Below are 22,596 nucleotides of genomic sequence, written 5' to 3' on the forward strand. Positions count from 1 at the left end.
GTGCATCTGGAGGCTGGTGGCACTGGCCAAAGCAGCAGACCCAACCATTAGAGCAGGTTCAGGGCAGGAGCTGATGAATTAGTGTTCCCCCAGCCACCTTGCTGGATGTGCCTGGCCTGCATCCCAACTGAAACACAGAACTAGGAGGAAAACAAGCCCTCAAGTCTTCTCTGAGGCTTCACAGCCACGCTGCATTCCCCTGTGATGGTTCTCTTCTGTTGAGCTCCTCAGGTGGTGCTCTCACTCCTGGGGTCAGGCACTGCTTTCTGATGATTTGCACACCCTGCAACGCCTTTATTCAGCAGCACTGAGCAGGCCAGTGCAAGATGGCTCTCTCCGAATATATGCCTCCCCCAGTCACGCACAAAAACTAACCCTGAGCAAATAATGGTAGAATTCTTGTTTTCTTCTTTTTCTGCCAGTATAGGAGCTGCCTGGGGCCAGATACTCCTGCAGTTTTTACCTCTCAGGGATAGAGCATAAGACTGCCCAGCCACATTCCCTTCTAGGCTCAGAAACCAGCCTCCTTTGTCTATGTTTCATCTCTTCCTGCAACAGAGCTGGCAGGGCCAGCGATCCCCACCTCCATGAGGATGCCTTTTTATTTCCTTTGCTCAAATATGAAGCTCACCCACAGAGAGTTCACTGTACTCAAACATATTTGCCCTGGAAAAGGTGTTCTGGGGCTGCAAGTGCACAGACAGGACCCTGGCATGGCAGCAGAGCACAGCCTGGGAGGTACTTGGGAGGTTGGTGTGCTCTGTCTCAGGTGTCTGAGAGGTTTGGGGAGTGGAGGGAAGCAACTGCTGCTCTGTCTGCACCAACAGCAGCAACTCAGAGGTCACCTCTCCCTGTCCCGTTTTGTGTCTGGGCCTTTCAAGAAAAAAAATTAAAGAGCTACAAAAGCAAATGGTATCAGTAGGAATAGGTTCTTCAGTTGGGAAGATTTTTGCAACAGGAGTAGGAGAATTCCATACATTTAAAAAGTGTAAAAAAATCACATTCCTGGTCCCACTCTGCACCAATCCTAGCAGAACAATGGCTCTCAGTTCCTGTGTTACCAGTATCTGGCATCTCTGGAAATCATTCATGGCCCCACATGAAAATTCAAAAGCCATGGACGAAGCAAGTTGTCAGGAAACTTTATAATTCTTAACACCCTTGCTCCACATCACAAAAATTCAGCCTTGAGTGTAATCCAGGCTCTGGCAGGGAGGATGGAGGGGTGTTGAAAATCGGTTCTGCTTTCTCTGGAAGTTCCAATGCCTTCTGGTCACACCAGGCAAACTGAAAACCACACAGATAGCTGCATCCAACAGGTCTGGCTCAGCTGGAAGGATGGGCAGGCTGTACCTCAGCAGGTGTAGGCAAGGAGCTGTGTCCTGGTGCAATGCCAGGGTCCAGGCATGCTGCCAGGAGTGTGTTCCATTTCACCACAAACCTTCCAGGGCTCTGGCACTGGAGCCATTTTTGCAGCAATCGTGTCAACCCAGGGACGTCACTCTGTTGTAAAGACATGCTCTCCTGTCTACCCTACAGACACTGTGGCAGATCTGGAGTTGAAGTATTTGCAAAAAGGGCTGCTGGCTGCTTCTACAGGCTGTTTTTTGCTCACTTTTTTGTTTGCCTTATCAAGAATTTATGTATTATTTCTCTGACAATATTTTTGTCCTCTAGACATGACTTCTCTTTGAAGGACCATCTCTGTTTTAAATAACCTCTGGCCCTGGTGGTTATTCCTGCTGCCTTGTCTCTACCTTTTGATACTAGGAACTTTGAAAGGCTGCCTTAACTCTTTGATGGACACTGTGACTGTGCTGCTTTATTTGTTTCCTCATTTCCACATATTTCCCCTTTTTGATGCTGATTAAGATATGCCTGGACTTTTCAGTCTTTAGTAATTACACAATATCATGGAAACAAAGCATGTTATGGTTGTCACCAGCAGGCAGCCCTTTCCTGGGAACATGTTCAACCCATATTTCCTGCCCAGAGCTGATCCCCATCTTCCTCCCAGTCTTGTGGTGCATGTGGAAAGCCACATACTTGCTTGCCCCTACCTGGTATTGCAAGCCAGTCACAAAAATGCTTGAAGGCACACAGCAGTAGCACTATACCCTGCTCCTTTCTTTCATTTGGGATTTCTGTTCCCAAAGGTGTATTCATGGTGCAAAGAGGTCTGCATCTCTCCTCTGAAGCAGGGCCCCCATCACTGGGGCCACACCTTGGAGAATCACAGAATCATAGAATAGGTAAACTGGGAAGGACCCACATGGATTATCAGGTCCAAATTTTTGCTGTGCCCAGGACTTCTGCAAGAGTCACACCATGTGCTTGAGGGCATTGTCTAAACTTCTTGAGATCTGTCAGGCTTGGTGGTGTGTACACTTCTCTGGGAAGCCTGACCCAGTGCCCAACCACTCTCTGGGTGAAGACCTTTTCCTAATACCCAATCTAAACCTCCTCTGACACAACTGCAGGCCATTCCCTCAGGTCCTGTCACTGGTCACTACAGAGAAGAAACCAGTTTCTGAAAGGTCTTGGCCTGCAGCTGGAAGTCAGTGCTTGCACCTGTGCATAATCCTCCTCTGCATGACGCTCTCCAGCAGTGGCATCTGGCTTGCCAGCCTTCCCCCGACATGGAACACACGCAGCTGCTGGCACCAGAAGGGCCCTTGTCCCACAAAAGTCCCAGCGAGGGGAAAAGGGCCCAGGGATGTGGAGGCCGCTGATGGGCAATGCTGCCATTGCAGTTCACTCAGAGGAGGCCTTGTGGGTTTCAATGGGTACAGTTGGAGGCTCTGAGGCCGAGAGGGAGTCGGAGAAGGGCCCCAGGGAGTAAGTCAATATGGCAGGAGCCTATTTCAGTGCTGAGCCCCAGGGTGGTGTTGCAAAAGCAGCACTGTCCTTCCTCTAGCTGGAGGAGGGCCTCAGCACTCCTGGCTGGCTGCTGCAAGTACTGTTGCACTGACCAGGGACCTTGGAAATGGCTCTGTTGACTTTGGGCTGGGACAGAGACAGTACAGGGAGCTGGCCTGTCCCCAGGCTAGGCTGCAGCTGGGCTGGCCCAAAAGCTGGATGTTCAGCTGTTTTGAGCCCACACACAGCTCTCGGGGGTTCATATGATCTTGTACTTAGTTTTAGGACCCCAAACTAGTGGCCACAAGTATGTCAGAGTCACCTGCATGCCCATCCCCAGCCTGGCAGTCCCTGCCCATCATGGTGTAGCTGCTGAGTGGAAACTTTTGGGATTTCGACAGTTCAAGGATGGGGCTGGACTGGATGGGCCTTAGAGCAGCTTGGCCTGATAAGTGGCATCCCTGCCCACCGTAGTGGGGGTAGAACTAGATGATCTTTAGTGTCCCTTCCAACCCAAACCTTTGATTTTATGAATTGTTTGTGTGTCACTGCCCACTGCACACTGACAGTCTGAGAATGGGATCTGGCTGCCAGGAGTGGCATAGGAAGGAAAGGCATTCCCCTCTCTCTTCCAGTATGTATCAGGCCTTTCCATTGGACACATGCATTCCAGAGTTCCTTCAGCACTGACACACCCAGGGACAAGGTCAGCACCTTTGACCTGAGGGTAAGCCAGGTCCTGATACCTGGGCATAGAAGGTCCAAGGGGACCCACCAGGACTCCCTAGCAATTGACACCAGCAGGTCCTGCCCTCTCTGCTGGCACATGTCCCTCAGATTGTCATGCACATCTGGACTCCTGTGGCACCCTAAATCTGCCTCAGCCTTGCTGTCTTTACCCCACAACTTAACTCCTGCCAGCACTGGGTCCCACAGTCATGGGGGTCATCCCCCCTTGCTTCTGTAGCATGCAGAGCAAATTCCTGTACCATGAAATTTGGCTCCTTTTTCCTTCCCACATGATGAATCTCTGCTCCCAGGGTTCACCCACAGAGCCCAGCACTTCTTTGCTAAGGCCTGCTTTTGAGATCTGAAAGGAAGCAAGGAGCAACTTTGTTGAACAGAAGCTCAGTAATACCTGCAAGGAGGACAGGAGGACATTGCTGCTGCTGCCCACTGAGACAGGCGGGACTGCCTGCATCTTGGTGCTGCCCCAGAGCTGCCCCTGGCCTGGCTCTGCACCTCAAGACATATGAGGTACCTGGACCAGCAGTGTCCCCAGAGAATAGGAGTCCCCATGATGAGTATTGATGGACACTCAAGTGTCTCTTCTTCCTGCTTAGCATGACCCTGACAGAGCTCATAGCCCCATGTTCCCATCAGGGTCCTACAGCTGACCCTCCAGGACCAGGCTACCACCAGCAGAGCCACTCGGTCACAGCTCCAGTACTGTTCCATACTGTCCCAACGTCCCATACACATTGCTGTGTACTTTCAGCCTTGCAGGATTCATAGGCTTTGTGCCCTGTGGCCAGTTCCTTGTTGCCACAGGCTATCTGATAGCCACCAACCTGGATCTGCTTGACTTTAGCCAGATGACCCCAAAGAAGACTTCAGCAGCTACAAGTTCCATAACAGCAATCCCAAATCCAGCCTCTGACACTGTAACCACCCCTCTGTGCCTCCCCTGCATCCAAGGCTACCCCAGCAGCAAGTAACCAGGGAGCTGCTCAGTGTCAGTGTCCACACAGGCAGCTGGAAATCCCCTTTCCTGCCCCAGGGCTGACTCAGCACCCTGGGGGGGCTGTTTGTCAGCACATGGTCCCCTTCCTCCTTTGGGCCACCCAGTGCATGCAGGGACAGCAGCCTGGCTCCTTGGAACTTATAAACAGCCCTGACCATTGTCCCCTCTGAGAGCTTAATCAAAGTGGGCCATGTACCGGCCCTGCCAGCTCTGTGCTGCTCCCAGCCAGAGCAGGAGTTAATTATGTAGATTTCTTTTATGTGGATTTTTTTTCAGTAGTTTTGATGCACTGCATATGTGCACATCATTTGTCCACATGGATGCAGCAAACTCCAGAGTGGTGTTCTTGCAGTAAAGGCTGAAGTCACAAGCAGAGTTCTTCCCTTTTCCTTTTGAGCTGCTGAGTGGTAAAGAGAAGAAGTGGCACTTGGGGTTCATAGTGGACTTGGAGGCCCAGTGTTTATTTTGAGTCTAAGTTTAGAATCTCTGGAGTCCTTCCTTGTGAGTGACCCACAGCCACTGAAACATATGGCCAGGTTGTCGCAGCCCACAACCCCTCCTTCACCTTTACCTTCCCATTGCCCTGGAGCAGCAGATTCCAGGCTGAGATGGTGTGATCTCCTGTCTGAAACCTGCTTGGGTGGCTGCAAGCAATGCACAAGGAACCCCAAACAGTGCTGCCTCCCCAAGACATATCATCATCTGTAGTGCCCACCTTCCCATGCCTCAGACCTGAACTGACGGTATGACTGCTAAGGGCAACCTATGTCCTCCTGAAGGTCTGGTTTAGCTGTGGTAAATGCAGGAGGAAGCCTGCAATGCAGTGTCCCAGCACTGGTAACCCACAGACCCTTCACAGGGATGTGCTGAAATGATAAGTCTGGGTTGCAGAGAGCTCAATCAGCACCTTTTTTATTAATATGCATCATAAATAAAGAAATAAATAAAGGTGAGACACCTCATTCTAACAGGGAAATACAAATTAAATATGGTGCAACATCCGCTAAGCGATGTACAAGCAGGAGGTAACCTAGCAAGACCAGGGCCCCTTGCCATGGTGAAGCCAGCCCAGGCACGATGCTGTGAACAGCGTCAAGCTGGCCATGGCACCAAATACTGGCATGGCCTTTCATTAACACTGTTCCCCACCTGACAGGCAGGTGAAGATCCCCACTACAGCAGGCGGCATGAACATGGCAAGGAAGGGGTTGACTGGCATTGCCTCTACCAAGGACCCCAGGACCTCCAGTATCCCCTTGTGTTTGTGCACAACACTTATCCCCCCCACCCCACAGCACTGCTCAGCAAGACCAGAAACCATGTGCCAGAGGGAGCACCACCCCTCCCTTGCCAGACTCCCCAGCTCCCTCTCGGAGCACCCCCAATCTACTTGCTGAGAGCACTGCCCCCAAATCCCTAGCCCAGAAAGGGACCCTGCCCTCATTCCCTCCCCTCCAGCGCCCTCCACTGAGCATCCCAGGGCTTCCCAGGCACCGGTGGTTCCCTGCTCAGTGTGGAGGGCACAGGGCCTCCCCCCAGAGCACCCATCTCTTCACAGGGTGGCACTACCCATCCTGGACCTACATAACACTGAACAACCCCATGCCTTCCTCGCAACCCCACACACCCCTTTGCTCCACACTCACACACATATCCCGTCCCCCTCCCCTGTGCACGTGGCCATGCACAGCCTCAGCCCTGCAGTGAGGCACTGCCAGGCCACTTGTCCTGGTACAACCCACCAGGAACCACTACAGCACACTAGGATAGGGATGCTGTAGTGTGAGGGAGCCTACCTTGCAGTGCCCCAATAAACACAACCCATTAGCCCAGCCTTGTAGGGACCCTGCTAATGCAGGGTGCTCCCACCCCTTCAGCTGAGGATGCCAGGGATGCTGAAGGCTGCAGACTCCACTGCCACCCCCAGGGAGGGGACGGCCAGCATCCTGCACCCTCCAGCATCCAACAGCTGGGCAGCGCTACCCTGGCAGGGACTGCCCCGGTTCCTGTAGTGTACAAGTCCATGGCCTGTGGGTGCTGCAGACAGTGTGGGGAGGAGGGGGGGGGTCAGGCAGTCCCTGGTGTGGCTGCATGCATGGTGATGCCTGGCAATACAAGGTGCAGCTTGCAGAAGACCCTGGAGGGCTAAGTTGGCCTTTGGCAGCTGCACAAGGAGGAGCAAGAAGGAACCACCTATGGTTACTGTATTCTGTAATGGCAGGAAAGGTAAGAAACTAGCAAGAAGCTGTATTTGTTCCTCTGGCAGGATAGGCTGCCCCAGAGAAGCCTCAGCAGCCCAGGAACTGTGCTTGGCCTCCTAAATGTGTCAATAGTCCTCGTCCTCAGGGTGGGTGACATACATGATGGGCACCAGTCCCTTCTCAGAGCCAAGGCTGCACTGCAGCCAGTCACCATCCACCTTGGAGATGACGCGCAGAATATCCCCTTTGTTGAAGCTCAGTTGTCCTGACTCAGTGGCAATGTGATGGCAAAGAGCTTTCACCTCACTGCAAGAAGAAAGAAAGGAGGGTTAGCTCACCTCAGAACACTCACTCCACCCAGGGACCATCACAGGCCCCAGGGAGAGAGGAAAATAACCCCTGCTTCCCTCCCCAGCCAGGCTCCCACTCACCCTTCCAGCTCCCCATCACCTGCAGATTGCAGAGTTATGGTGGATGGATGCACAAGGCGCATCACTGCCCCACATCATTCTCTGGTCTATGACTATAAAGGGGGCCAGGCAAACTGCAACAGGTAGAGCCGTGGCACCCTCAACCTAACACATTCCAGCACCTGCAGGATTGTCCACTTGGTGTCACTCACCAGGTAGGGTGAGGAGACAATCCCTGGGCTGATCGTGCCACAGCAGGTGCCTCAGGTGGTTCTGGATTGGGAGGGTCTGGCTCCGGGGCTGCTTCACGCCACATGCTAGCCCCAACTGTCTGGGCTACCAGCTGGAAGACGGACTTGTCCAAGCTCAACCAGCCAGACGGCAACCTGGAAGGAGGAGACAGAAGCAGTCAGTGGCAGGAAAGTGCACCTGGGGAAAAAGAGCAGGTGTTCTCATGGCAACATCACGCCTTACAGGTTTGGCTTCACTCACAAAGCACTCTGCTAGGCAGTGCCCTAGGTCTCCAGGCAGGGAGGGCTCAGATGTAACACCACAGCCTGGACTGGGAAGGGCATTTCCAGTGGTCATTTGCAGAAGCAGTAAGGGTGTATAGAGGGAGAGGCAGTGGACAGAGGTCTCAGCTACTGGAGGCAACTTCACCCTTCCCCCACACCTGTTGTAAGCAACAAGGATGGCTCTATGTTCTCAACATGTGGTTTTTGGAGGGATGGGGTGATAATGGGGCCATGTAGCAGGGTTTAGATGCCAAGGCAGTGACAGAGCTCAGGCAGAAGAGGATAGCCTATGAAATGGACTGAGCAAGGGTATGGGAAGAATTAAGGCAGGCTGGAAGCACTAAGCAGGGTTACAGACCCTTGATGTGCCACCACGGTGTAGCCCAGCGGTCAGCTCATGGACTGACTTCCACCTGTACTGCCATAGTCCAGGTTAACCAGCCCTTCTAAGCCCCAAACCACCCCTGCCCTTACCTGTTTGGTTGTCTGGGTTCTTTTTGTACCTTCCTGTACCCAAACAAGTGTCCCCACTTGATGGGCTGGCTGCCCTCTGATGCACTGGTGCTGTTGTCTTCTTGGGGGGTTGCTGCTGCTCCCACTCTTTGCTGAGCCTCCTTCTCCTTGCTGCGCTTTAGCTCTGTAAGCACAGAGTCTGGGGGGCTGCCCATCCAGAAGGGCCAGCTCCGTTCCTTCACCTCTTCGCCAACCGCTACCTGCTGGGGCTTTTCCAAGGGCTCTTCCATGGTTTCGGGACTTGGCTTGCTGGCCGCCTTGGGCCTCTCCTGCAAGGTGCCCTCAGCAATGGGACAAGCCTCTGCACCCTCCACCACACCTTCTCGGGGAGGTGGTGCCTTGTGGGTCTCCAGTGACCTGGGTGCAGGATTCAAAGCTGCTTTCTTCTTCTCAGAGCGGATGAACTTTGAGCCTTCAGCTGAGCTCTCAATGTAAATTTGAGACGTCTGCATGAGCTGGTACCACCAACCTGCCTGCTTGTCCTTCTTCCCCTCCCACGTACTCTCTCGCATCTTGGTCTGCTCTTCCTCCCTGTCACCTTCTCCGCAGGAGGCCCCCACTCCCTTGACCCTCTTCTCACTCACAGCTTGCTGTGGGCTGTGCCCTGGTGAGATGTCACCATCTCTGGCACCCCCTTGGCATGCTTCAGGGGCAGTGCTGCAGCCATCAGGATCCTCACTGCTGCCCCGGGTCCGCATCAACTGCAGGGTGGAGTGCACAGAAAGCAGTAGGTCCTGCTTCACACGCAGCAGCTCCTTTTGCTGTTGCTGCTCTTTGCCCATCTGCATCAGGTGGTGCTCAAAGAGGAGGTCCAGGTTGAAGGGCAGCAGGGAGAGAGGCTGTAGTAGGAGCAGGAGCTCCTCAAAAAGAGGTTGGCACACACTGTGAGACAGGCACAAGAAGCCCACTGGTTGGTAGTGTGCCAGGATGATGTCTGTGGGAAAAAAGACATTAATTAGAGGAGATGCCCTTGACACCATTGCCAAGCCATCATGAAGCTGCTGAAGCTATGAGGAAAGGAGACGGACACCAGTTTTTGGTGACAGTGTGAGGCTCAGGCCTGGGTCAAGGAGCACCAGATGCTCTGTGACCTTGCAGCAAACTGGCCCAGACAGAGCTTTCTAGTTGTTCCTGCAGCCTGGACTTGCCTAGCAGACTATCAGTCCAGATGACCTCTGCCACCAAATGCCATGGAAGAAAGATGGAAATTACCTGACAGTCCCCAGCTTTTTCTCACACTTCCAGGTCTTAATGATGCTCTAATAGATGGCTGTCTTCAGAAAGCCAGGATAAGCACAAGACCCTATTCTATTCTATTCTATTCTATTCTATTCTATTCTATTCTATTCTATTCTATTCTATTCCTATTTCTATTCCTATTCCTATTTCTATTCCTATTTCTATTCTATTATTTCTATTTCTATTTCTATTTCTATTTCTATTTCTATTTCTATTTCTATTTCTATTTTTATTTCTATTTCTATTTCTATTTCTATTTCTATTTCTATTTCTATTTCTATTTCTATTTCTATTTCTATTTCTATTTCTATTTCTATTTCTATTTCTATTTCTATTTCTATTCTGCTATAAAACAGATATATCCAGTAAAATCTGCATTTTGTATGTCATGTTTTCCTTTCCATTACTTCCTATTTTCCATACCTGAAAATTTTCAGGTAAGTGTGCACATCTCCAGGCATACAATACTCTCTGGACAGGGAACATAAAAACATAGAAATTTGGGGAGGCATGGATCTGATCTCCTGCAGATAGATTGAGGGATCTGATCTGAAAGCCTTGGGTACTAGGTGCAGGCGGGGAGAAGAATGGAAGTCCAGGTTCAGGTGGAAGGAGCTGCAGGATGCTTGGACTTCCACCTGGGATTTTCCTGGTACACTGAGACTCTGTATAGCTTAGTCCTTCACCTCAGGACAGAGAAGAGCAGCCCAAGGTGAGAGAGCAACAAGAGAGACACATTTCCATCACATGTTCTATTTGTATGCAGAGTTTGGCTCCCACTGCAGCCCACAGCCTTCAGACTCTTACCTTCATGGTTATAAAGGTGGTTGAACCAGAATTCCAAGGATCGGATACTGCAGGAATGGAAAATTAGCAGGGTGAGAAAGAAACAATGAAAGACTATTAACCCCATTCATCCTCACTCTTCTGCCACAAGAAGTGTGGCTGGAAAGGAGCATTTACAATGCATGAACTTGTGAACCTCGGGGAAAGGACAGTGGTTCAGTCCCATCAGCATTCCTTTATCATGGACACCCAGCCTATCACTGAACATCTACATAGCTTTACATGTACAACCGTAACCATGAACATCCATGTTTGCAACAAGATTCCTCTCTATTTTGCTCCTGTGTCCTTGACAGAGCTTTGTTCTGCTGAGAAGAGGCTGCTGTGGAAGAGGCAGATGATCTACAAAACTAAGACCAATGCTGGTGGCTCAGCCCAAAATATGACAGTATCCTGTGCCAGTGGGGGAGAGCTGGGTCACTCTGTGTGGGGAGAGCAGGGCAGAACTTGTTCCTGCCTGGAGGAGTTCTACAACATCTGGAGATCTTCGGAACTCTGTTGCCACTGCCAGAGCTCTTGCTGACCACCAGAGAGGACCAGGGAAACACCATCCTAGCAGTGCTTATCCCTTCACACACAAAAACGTATTGCTGCTTTCCTCTGTTAAACACACTCCTTATCCAAACTAGAGGGGCCAGTCTGGGGTCCTGGACCACAGCAATTTCTCCTTCAGAGCCTCATGCTTTGAGATTCACTGCAGCTCCAGGAAAGAGTGCTTTAAAGAGGAATTTCCAAGAGTAATTAATGCATATATTATATCTAACCTCATATGAAATTGGACAGACAGTAATCTTACCTAATGTTTTGGGGCTAAAACAGACTGACCCTGTTCTTCAGTTGGCTACAGCCACTCATCCTCACTTCTGATCTGGAAGGAATTCTCTGAGGCTTACAGCTTCTTCCTTCCCTTGCCTGCTTCTAGGAAGTGGCTTCCCAGATTCTTAAGTTCTTTTCATGGTCAACTGTGCCTGACTGAAGTCAAGGACCAACAGCTGCTGCCAGCCCTGGACAGGGACGTGCAGCCACCCTACGGGTCCTGCTTACTTGAGGAGGCCAAAGATGAACGCGTTGAACCGCATGGTGTGGTTGGTGAGCTCTGTGTACTGGCTGATCTTGCTGTAGAGGCTGTGCAGCAACTTTGTAGAGGGTCCTGTGGACAGAAGCAAATTGTTGAGATTAGCTGTGGTGACCAAGCCAAAAGTGCACCACAGGATGGAGCATCAAGGCAAGACAGACATCTGGGTGTCCATGTCTGTGTGTGCATTGCCTTTCCACCATGCCACTGCAAGCTCAGGCTGTAAAAACACTTAGACTACACATGGGAGAAGGGCTGTGATCCATCCCAGACCACCACCCCAAAACTCTGGAAGAGTTTCATTACCACAAGGACCTGCCTCCCACATTTCAGTGACAATCACAGCCACTGGCTCAAAATCAGCATGTAAAGAGAATACTTTGGCGTGTGCTTATAATTTGGGGTATCTGCAATCATAGAGATAACTGCAGAGCTGAAGATTTGCCACTATCAGGCTATGAGACTTCCCAGTATGATGCAGAAACAAATGTGAATTAATTTTGCAGGGTTTTTTTGCTCCTTTTTTTAATTGGTTTGGCCTGTTATGAGAGAATTTGCAAATTTCAGGGGAAATGACAATAAGTACTTGGGAAGAATAGCGCAGTGTGTCACCCTTCTTGCAAGAGATGACACATGTGAACCCTGTTTCATGCAGGAAAATGGGTGTTTTGCACTCCCATCCTTAGAGCCAACCTTCCCCAGCACCTCCCAGCCACAACTACCACAGGCACTACTGCACAACATCCATACCTAGCTGGGTGGATGCCTCCACCACACTCCAGGGGATGTTCCTCCTCTGGCCAATGATCATGTCCAGGACATAAGCCTTGAGCCCATCACTCAGAATGTCCCGGACAGCTGGGCACAGGTATTTCAGGATGAGATGCCCCACATTGGGGCTCACAGAGCTGTTCCCAAGTTTGGCCTAGTGGACAACAGGCAACAGTGAGAGTGCTGCTAACCGTTTTCAAGGTACACATGGATGGAAACAGTTCAGCCCCACTACAGACACCTAGCAAGCAACATCAGGCTCAGCAGCTCCTTCAACATGCCGGGTTTTTGCTTTCACTCCTGATGTTCATACACCAGCTTTGGATTGCTCTCCGCAAGCTCTTTCCCAGGCTGGGAAGATGTAGTAACTTGAAAAAAGAATATATTAGATTGGAAAGAGGTTATCCCAATTAGAAAGGATGCCTGGTTCTTCCAAAGGGATAGATAGCAAAGCTCTCCTGATGGAGGAAGAAAAGAGCTGGGGATATTCCTGCTGCTGTAGATTTTCCTGAAGCTAATTTTGGAGCAGGAAACACCATGCCATATAGAACTACCAGCACTGAGGGGTTTTGGAACACTCTCAGTGACATGTCAAGCTTCAACTCCTACGGATTACTGTAAGTAAACAGATGAGGGCAAAATGGATGGCCAGAGCTCAGATTGAGGTGAAGAGGAAGCATGTAAGAGCCCAGTACCAGCAGAGCAGGGACACATTCTGCTGGTAACAGTCTTTGAGCTGCCAAAGGGTCTATCCAAATGGGTCAGGCAATGGTGTTCAGGGCACAGATTTTACCAGCTGAGCTGGAATTATACAGACCAGTTGGCACAGGTTCACAAAAGTCCTGAACTGAAACTGAACTTGGCTCAGCTCAGGAATAATCTGGTCAGATTCACTGAGCACAGCAGCAGCAGGGATGGATGCTGCCTTTTGGCAGGTGAATGCTCAGCCCCTGGCACACTGATGTACAAAGAAACCCGAGGTTAAAACCACAGCATTGTCTGATAAGAAAAGTAGTGGGAGAATGTTGCAATTATTCCCCAAACTTACACAGCAAGTATTGGAAATTCACTGCCAAGCCCTAAAAAGCCATGGGAATCTCAACAGCTCCAGTTAAGTTGCACAGCAATCTCTGCATCAGCAACAGCCATAATTAGGACAAAATTACACTGGGCTCTGAGATAAGATTGAATGGTTTGGGAATCTGTCCCAGTCAGGTTTCTCCTTGGTGATGGCATGCCAGGGGAATTGTCATGTCCAAATAGTGTCACATTGCTGCTGAGAGTCACCCGACTGAAGCCAAACATTCAGCAATGAGAGGAGGCACCATAAACATGCTGGGTGTCACAGGACTGCAAACAATACCTGGTACAAACACAAGCAAAATTGTTCTGCTTCTGTGTTATTCCAGAAATGGGGGATGAGGGAGCACAGGCCAAAGACAGCCAGCCCCAGGGCAACCTAGATGCACTTCTGTGTTATTCCAGAAATGGGAAATGAGGAGAGCACAGGCCTAAGACCACCAGCCCCTTAGATGTACTCTAAATACTCTAATGTATTAATGGTAAGAGCTACAGTGGGACTGACCAACTTCCCCAGATGAATGAAATCTGATGCAATTTTTATTATTATTAAAATTATGTGATATCTCACTTTAAAATGTGAGATGCTGAGGGATGGGGAACAACCTGGCACCAGTGCCAGACCAGTGTCATGGGATACCTGGAGGAGGGAGATACATCTCTCCACTGTGTGAAAAAAAAAGAGCTGATGTGCTGCATCGAACCAGAAGGGCAGCTGGCCTGGTGTTTTGTCTTATAAAGAACCATAGTAAGTACATAAAGAAGGAGTAAAACCAGAACTATTATACATAATACTTGCCCTTTATACTTTCACAGCCTACAGCTTCCAACTCAGAGCCTAAGCTAGACATTATTCCTGTATGTTTAATAAGTTTAATATGTTTAATAATTTCCCTGTGTTTTTCTGATCTTCCTTTAAATACATGTACTTACTGCATCATGCAGCAGGAATTGTCAAAGATTTACTATCTGCTGCATGGTGTGGCATCACTTTTGTTTGAATTGTTCTTGGTACTCCTGCCTTCGTTAGATAACCTGTAGTTTTTGACATGAAGAGAACGGAGAGGCAATCTTGCTCTGTACTCTCCGTGCCACTCAGAATGGAGTTGGATGCAAGACATACCTTCACTCCTGGATCCCTGCTGGTTCCAAAGTGAGCAACAATCAGGTCAACAGCAGTGTTGATGGCCTTCACCAGACCTAGAGGAAAACAACAGGTCAAAGAGCTGTCTGAGGGGCTGCTGACTCTGACAAAACCCTCCTGGAAGTAATCAGCCAGGGGCACTGCAAACCCATGACTACACACAAGCCCTCTCTGCCAAAAAAACATGCAGAGACTCTCCTAAATCCTCACCAAAAGTCTTCCTGCTGGTTCCAGTACTCACCTACCAGCCTGTCAGTAGGACAGTCAATATTCTGAGGGACAAGGACAGGGACAGGGACAGTCAATAACCTGTCAATGTTCCCAAGGGACAGGGACCATCACCTCCATACTCCATGCCCTGAGGCAGCAGAGGAGGGATCTGAGACAAAGTGTCTTTTGCTGCCTTGATGCCACAGGGTGGCAGGACAGAAGCCTTGCATTTTGTCATGACTTTCAGTAACAAGCCAGTGGTGTGTAATCTGTTATCTGCACCAGGATAGTGGGAGAACAGAACTGAAACAGAAGGGAAGGCTGCCATCTCGTAATTATGAGCACATAGTTGGTAAAGGCATGGGAACCTTTCTGAACATCCCTTACCTCTAAAATGATAACAAATCAGCTGTCAAGTCCTGCCAGCCCTGCCTCTAGCATGGATCCCACCACAGCCATATCTTGTCCTGCTCTGGACTCTTTTCTCCCACCTTTTTATATAATTAATACAATTTTATACTATTTATGTAGGACTGAACAGACTTTTAACCTAAATTAAAAAATTTCAGTTTAGCACATCTCCAAGATCACACAGATACACATAGGTCTACCATTGTATACAGAGCACAGGGTGGCAGCATGCCCTGCCTTAGGGTCACACTCCTGTGCCTGTCTGCTCTCTCTGCCCATTCCTGTATACTTACGATCCTTTCTAATAATATTTCCTGGGAGAAGAAGCTCAAGCTTCTTCTCAAGCTCCCTGGCACATTACATGGTCCTCCAGAGATGTACAGACTCACCCTTCTTCTGCAGCAAGTCAATGGAGATGGACTCTGTGTTGCCATCTGGGGAGAGGCAGAACTCAGCAGGAGGTTTCTCTGCTAGCGAGAAGTAGTCAGGGAAAAAGTCATTGTAGGTAAGCTGGAGTTGCCTCATAGACTGTCCTGCAGGGATAAGACAGAGGGGACAAGGATCAGCCCCAGTCCTGCACACCGAAGCAGTTTTCATGCCACCTGTCCTCTGCTGGGACACTGAGGCTAAAGGCTTGTTGCTACCCCAGCAGTGGTTTGCAATGTGTGCCTGCACAACTGATCCCCATGGCCTACCAAATACCACCTCCAGCTTGACTGGGGGCCCACAGGCTCTGGAACATGCTGTGGGAGGTTCACTCATGGGCTAGGGCTAAGGGAAACCTTGCTGCACCAGACTCCTCATGCTGGTGCAAGCAGGGTCAGAAGCCAGCAGAGAGAAAATTGTTACTTGTCACACACAGGCATCCACAGACAACAACCTGCATGTTTGCTGCCTGTTCTCTGGGATGGCCTCTGTTTTCAAGGGGTGACACACAGAGTTCATATGCTTGACTTCCATCTGTTTGACTCTGTGCTATGCATTTTCCCTTGAAGATAGACAGAGAAAATGTTTCGGTTGGTGGAGTGAGGTATAAGGCTTTGAGGAATTGCCTCTGTGGCTTGAGGCTAGCCTGTAAAATGCTCTTCCTCCCACAGACAACCACACTGCTCTCCCCACAGGAATGTCAAGAGGTTCAATCAAAAGCAGCCTGCCCCTTCCTGCACAGGTTTTGGAGGAGAGGGGAACACCTTGAGGGCAAAGCCTGGAGAAGATAGAGTCCTATGAGGGTCTTTAGTGTTGTCAGCTGCCTCATGAAATCTACAGCTCAGCACCCAGCACATTGTCAGGGCTGGGGTACAGGATGGTCAGGCATCATGGGGCACAGATATGAGATCTCCAAGGGCCCCAACTCCTGTGTGAGACAAACTAGGGCCCCAACTCCTGTGTGAGACAAACTACAAACTAAACACAGTCCAGGAGCATTTACTGACCCAAGCAGGGTCTTGGGCCATTCACTTTGCCCTTCAACCCAGCTCAGAGCTGGATCTGACAGCTCTCACCTCATGGAGAAGGCAGGCTTCACAGAGATTTGAACCAGTGAAGCAATTTTCACTTTCCTCTTGAACCCTTCAGCCCCACTGTGAACAGATGTGTCATCCCTCCTGCTCTGAGCAGGCAAAGCAGTGATGAATCCAAACTTAACTCGAGCCTCAAGGAAACTGAGCCTGAGTCCCAAGGTCACCTTCCAAGGCCCCCCAGCAGAAAGGTGGTGCGCACCGTTCAGCTTGCAGTGGAAATGGCTGGTGCTGAGAGCACCAGGGAGCTCAAAGATGGGGTTGCCCCGGTTCAGCCGAGGTTCTTGCTGCCTCCTGTCCAGGCTGCCTGCTAAGCTGGGCAGCCCTGAAACACGGTCCAGACCCAGGGGGTTCCTCCGCCTGTACTCCCGCCACTTCAGCGCTTGTGGGGAGAGGTGGTTCGCTGGGATGCCGTGGACAGTGAGCACCAGACAGGATGATGAGAGCACATGAGAGGATGCAGAAGGGAAACAGGAAGGGAGATTAGAGAAAGATGTAGGACAAAGAAAGAGAGACAGCACATTACTCAGAGGTCCAGCAGCATTTCAGGACATTAGCACATGCACGTGGAGACAGGTGGATGCCACTGCCTGGCAAAGCTGGGCAGGAGCTTGGGTGTCCTTGTGGCTGCAGGCATAGAGGCAGCAGGTTTGGGGTGCAAGCACCTGGCATGGGGTGCTGTAAGATCAGCAGCCCATACTGCCCTCTGTGGAGACACAGTGTAGGAGCTGGGACTGGGGGGACATGCTTTTATTGCAGGTCTTCCTGCAGCACCCAGATGCAATTTTGTCCTGGTATGTGCCTATAGGAAATGGTGGCACTATAGGGAGCAGACATAGCTACTGGGAGCTGTAAATGCTCCAGACTAGCAGGTCCTGGAGGATGGGTACCTACCATTGACAGGCCGTATTCCCATGCTGCTCAGGGGACCAGAGCTGCTGGTCTCACTGCCACTTCTCCAGTGTGAGTCTGCATGGCCTCCTACTCTGCTCATGGACATGCCACCCACCGAGAGAGGCGGAAGGGACCCACTGTGGAGTCGGTATTCGGAGAGTGATGGGCTTGGTTCCACAGTGGCCTCCTTCTTGGGAATCAACTTGGGGTGATTCCTCAGGGTGTCAGCTTTGGTGGCTTTGGAGGGCTGCATGGCACTGACAGCAGGAGATGACCTCGTGGGAAGCAGGTTAGCAGAGATGGGGCAGGACCTGCTTCTGGGGGGCTGGCTGTCTTCAGCTCTCTCTGCAGTGGGCGAGGAAGAGGAGTCCACGCTTTGGAAGAAAGGCACGTTGCATCGCACAGGGGAGTAACTGCCCAGCGGGGATGGGCGGGTTGTTTCAGGGCCAGGCTTCTTGATGTCCCCATCACCGCGCGAGGCAGCTCCGTCTGCCGAGCGCTGGGTCACGAGCGTGCCATGAGCTTTGCTCCCCGCCACCGCCACCTGCTCTGCCGAGGTGGCCAAGGCTGAGCACTGGGAACTGGAGATCTGCTGGCTGGCAGCACGGTTGCTGGATAAGCTGTAGAGCTGGGAAAGGCTGGAGGCAAAATGGCTGTGCAGGGCACGTGCCTTGGGCGGCTTGCTGAAATGGTGCTGAAAAACAAAGGGCTGGATGGGCAGAGTTGTGGGACGCTGGTCCTTGCTGTAGCGTACCACAGGCTTGCTGTCTGTGCCACCACCTTCAGGAGGAAAAAGGGGAAGAAAGTGTGAGGAATGGGCAGAGCAACAATCATCCTCAGCCAAGCAGATTATAAGCAAAAGGGGATGTGTTCTCTGTTGCATGAGTGGTTCAAGTCTGAACTGGTTACATATATCAAGAGCTGGCAAGATAGAATATATGTGGCCCCAAGTGCAGAGTTTCCAGCTGTTTGGAAGAGCATAGCACAGCACCAGGACCTTGGCTGTCCTGGTAGTGTCACCAGCTTCACATCCTTTCCCAATCTCTTGCCCCCTGGACAGCACAGGCACCATGGGATCAGGCGCCTGCCCTGGAGCTGCCTCTGCTCAAGCAGTACCAAAAAGTCAAGGCCCAACACTTTGTAGTAGAGTCAGATTTGTCAGCCCAAAGGACTGTCCACTCCCACATGCTCTGTGGACTTGCACAGCCCAACACAAGCATTACATGCAATAGCACTAGAGCTCTGCACCCTGAATCATGATATATTGGTGCTGTTCCAAAGGCTGCCTGTTTCCCTTTCTCCCTCCCTCTTCGTTTCCCTGTAACTGCCCCCACTTTGGAACACAGAGCTTCCTTCATTCTTTGTGCCTCTACCAGACCTAAACAGGACATTCCCAACATTCCGCCTCCAACACTGGAAAGTGCCAGTCTGCTCCAGCAAATGCTGTGCTAGGATGTCCTGAGGGAGTGTGGTAGGCTGATCTACATGCCTCCAGCTCCTGATGGAGCCACAAATATCCTGAGGGACACATCTGAAGTGTGACACACTGTGCATTCAGTGCAGAACACACACAGGACTGGGTGCATATGTGGGGCTGACTGCGATCCCTGATCAATCTTGGTGTACCCGCTGCCTGTTGGGCATTCCAGACCTTTCTCCCTGTAGCCAGCTTTTAGCAGGGCTTGCTTTTCCTCTAGCCCCTCTCAGAGCCTCTAGGCTTGCATGCTGCTCTGGGCTGGAGCACAGCAGATACACCTACATCTCCAGCTGCAGGCAGAAGCTTGTGTACAACCCTTATGCCTGCCTTGCTGTCACAGTGCAGAAGGAGAGACCCCACTGGTGTTGTGGGCAGCAACTGCTGGGATATATTACCCTGAAAGCTCCTGTTTTCCCTCTCCTCCCTGAGCAGGGCCTGCTCCTTCCAAGCCCTCTCTCTGAAGCTAAGAGGGCTGTTGCAATGCTGCCCTCTCCCAGCAGGGACCTGCCTTCACTGCCATCCCACACCAAGCACACATTCAAGGCTCAATAAACAAACAGGACAATAACTAAAACCTTTTGCTCCAAAGGCCAAAATCGTTCCTACCCCTGCCATGTCAATAAACCACATGTTCTTACCTCCTGCCAGAAATTTTCAGAACATTAAATGGAGACAGTCTGTTAAGACACAATAATTTTTTTACATGCTAGGGGCTATTTACTGTAGTGGTCTGGTTAGAGGCATTTTAGAAGGGCTTTTACCTGTGAAGCAGGTATAATACCTGCCTAGTGCAGAGACAGAGGTCTCCCACAGTGCTGGAGAAATGGCCATACTTCCAAAGGGAACGTTACACAGCTTCCTCATGAGAACAAATGATGGCAATATCAAGGTGGAATACAATTCACATATTACAGGTTTCCCCATAGAGGTAACTGTGACAGCTCCTGCTGGGAACCTTTGGTGCAATGGACAGCACTGTGGGGACATGATCAGGATATTCCAGAAGAGACATACAGATTAGACTCTGCAGGACTCACACTGTTAAGTCCTAGCAGAAACTATGTGAGCTTTCTAGAACTGTATGGAAAGGAGACTGCTAGCTATACCTCTTCCCCTTCCACCTCTGCCCGACATAAGTCCAAAAATGAATGGCTGTGACTAGGACCCTGCTGAGCATTTTAACATCTCTGTCTTGGGAGCTAACGGCAGGTGATTCTCATGGACAAGCACAGTAAATACCCTGGAAGGGATACCCTACAATCTACACACACTCTCTCAGTATTAATGCCATGTCCTTGCTAACACAACATGAGAGGTATGAACAAAACCTCAGAAGGCTTTAGAAATACAAAGACAAGACACTTGCCCTGATATGAGACTGAAAGGCTTTTGTGACAAAGCACAGCAAGGCTTTGTCCCAAGGACTGGCAGACCAGGAACCAAACTGCCCCAACACTGGTCTCTTATCACCATGCAGGTTTCCTTGCTGCTCCCCTCTTATCCCAACGAGCTGCCTTCCTTTTTACTTCTCCCTTCTGCTTAGTTTGGCTCCTTACCGTCTGCTCGGGCTCTAACATCTTTTTGTCCGTGGCCACTGGCAGAACCACCCGAGAAGCTGGCATCTGCCTCCGTCAGCAGGGAGAGAGAGGCTTGCTCACCTGCCCCATGCCCACTGGGGACCTTCTCACTGGAGATGGAGTCTTTGGTGGAACACAAAGCCTGGCTGTCCCCAAAAGCATGATTCAAATAAAAGCCCTCGCAGCTCCGATTCAGGCCATGGATGAAGGGCATGGGTGGAAGACTCTGGCTACGCCGAGCTCTTTCTTCAAGGAAGGTTGGGCAATCCCGCTGTGTCTCAGGGATGGGAGAGAACTCCAGGGAAGAATCACCACTGGAGCGGTGTGGTGGGGAGGTGCCATTCTTTTTCCGTCCTTTAGCCAGTTCAGCAAACGATGTCACCCTCTTGGGGGGAGAACTCTGAATGGGTATTGCTGGACTTTCACTCAGCTTGACTGGACAGCTCACCATGCGCTCTAAGGAGCCCAGCCTGCTGCCAGGACTCCTGTCCAGATTCTGATCATAGCTCCTGGAGCGCTGCCGGCTTGTGTTGAGGTTCGGTGGTGACACATTGACATAGACCTGACCCTCAATCATGTTCTGACTGGATTCTCCCTTTGGCTCCTCTGCACTGCACTCTACATTGCCTTCTTGTCTCAGGTTGGACCTTCTGAACAGATAGTATTCTGTGGGCTGGGCTGGGCTACCCTTAGTCTGGTCTTCTGAGCAGCTAGTTATGGAAGATCCCGCAGGGCTGGGGGATGACTGGGAAGACAAGTCACACGTGACTAACTTATAGTAATTCTGAGTAGCCACAACAAGCCGTGCTTGGCTCTGGAAGCAGGCAGTGAGGTCTGAGCTCTCTGATGTGCAAGGCTCACAGTGGAGGTGGTAGGAGTTGCAGTTAGCATCAAGGACAGGTGAGGAGGAATGTTGACACCCACACACCTTTCCTGAACTTTCTGGGTTATGCGACTCACAAGACATCTTGGATTCAGTGGGTGATGAGTGTAAATCCAGGTAAAAAGCTCCTGTATCTGAGTGGCTGCAGAAGGAAGAGTCACAGGACAAGTTAGCTGAATTCAGACTGGATTGGGGCTGACCATTCATTTTGTTGTAGAGAGCACTGAAGTTCACCAGGACCCCATCAGAACTGTTGCAAGAAGAGTCACTGATGTAGCCCATCTGTTGGTCAATCACTTCAGACTGACTTGATGAACTGTAGCAGCGACAGTGTTGGATCTCTGAGCTGGAACAACTGCATGTCCTGTGCAGGGCATCCTGATTCCTCAGTGGTTCATCCATGTTCTGATTCCATTCCTGGTCACCACTGTCAAAGGAGAAGTTGGAGGAGCTGCCATGATGGCAGCTGCATTCATCCAGCTCCATGCATTCCGAGGCCTGATGGCACCTGTTAACATTGTTCCTCTTCTGGATGTCATCACTGCTGAGTTTGTCCTCTTGCCCGTCCACCACACCAGACCGGCTGGCCATGTTCCAGGATTTCACAATGTGGTTGGAGTCGTGGAGGTGGAAAGGGGGCAAGGCCAGATCCTGCAGATTGAAGGGAGGCTTGCCATCCACGAGTGAGTTGTGAAGGTGGAAAGATTTTTGACCCAAGTCATCCCCAAAAATACTGAGGTCTTCACCCTCACTCAGAAGGAAAGGGTTGTGTCGCTTACTGACACTAGGGACAATCAGATCCCTTGCTTTTCTTTCTTTGTGACCTGAAGCCTCTGCTGAGGTTTCAGAGGTCTGAAGAAAACTGCTGTACACCAAGGAGTCAGTCTGTGATAGGTCTCTGTCTGGAAGGGCAGAGGTCCGTGTAATGCTGAGCTCTGGCTGGCAGAAGGGGTTGGTCCTTTTGCTCATGGAGCAGTACTGTCTATCGGGGACCTGGCAATGCACCAGGGGAATGTGATGGACAATCAGCGTCTCACCAGTCAGTTTGGGTGGACTATCCATGGTGAGGAATACTCTTCAGGGCATCAGTGAAGCTGGTACCACCCATGAAGAGGTAGGGCTGCACATGAGAGGCAGGAGGAACACTTCTCATGAGGGAATTCAGATACCTACAGAGACAAAATCACAAAGGAAGACACCTCTCAGGAAAGGCAGTGACTATTTAAAGCA

At 50.7% G+C, this 22,596-nt stretch overlaps 1 protein-coding gene across 6 annotated transcripts in view; it reads right to left on the reverse strand.

Annotated features, from left to right (window-relative positions):
• Positions 1-5,488: 5,488 nt before the first annotated feature.
• The window catches only part of RUSC2 (RUN and SH3 domain containing 2), a 57,155-nt gene continuing 40,047 nt past the window's right edge, over positions 5,489-22,596 (reverse strand). For 4 of the 6 annotated variants that reach the window (XM_021554675.2, XM_021554677.3, XM_021554679.3 and 1 more), the window contains 11 exons: positions 20,463-22,535; positions 17,430-18,209; positions 16,738-16,938; positions 15,408-15,551; positions 14,377-14,453; positions 12,153-12,327; positions 11,372-11,477; positions 10,289-10,335; positions 8,204-9,176; positions 7,427-7,600; positions 5,489-7,110 (listed from right to left, as the gene is read on the reverse strand). In XM_021554675.2, the coding sequence (XP_021410350.1) occupies positions 6,930-7,110; positions 7,427-7,600; positions 8,204-9,176; positions 10,289-10,335; positions 11,372-11,477; positions 12,153-12,327; positions 14,377-14,453; positions 15,408-15,551; positions 16,738-16,938; positions 17,430-18,209; positions 20,463-22,428 (4,824 nt within the window). In that variant the 5' untranslated portion in view covers positions 22,429-22,535 and the 3' untranslated portion in view covers positions 5,489-6,929. The remainder of the gene's footprint in view (positions 7,111-7,426; positions 7,601-8,203; positions 9,177-10,288; positions 10,336-11,371; positions 11,478-12,152; positions 12,328-14,376; positions 14,454-15,407; positions 15,552-16,737; positions 16,939-17,429; positions 18,210-20,462; positions 22,536-22,596) is intronic. The other 2 variants (XM_021554680.3, XM_021554682.3) reach the window with 2 other exon arrangements.

The sequence above is a fragment of the Lonchura striata genome, chromosome Z (genome assembly GCF_046129695.1).
Source record: "Lonchura striata isolate bLonStr1 chromosome Z, bLonStr1.mat, whole genome shotgun sequence".
Taxonomy (NCBI): domain Eukaryota; kingdom Metazoa; phylum Chordata; class Aves; order Passeriformes; family Estrildidae; genus Lonchura; species Lonchura striata.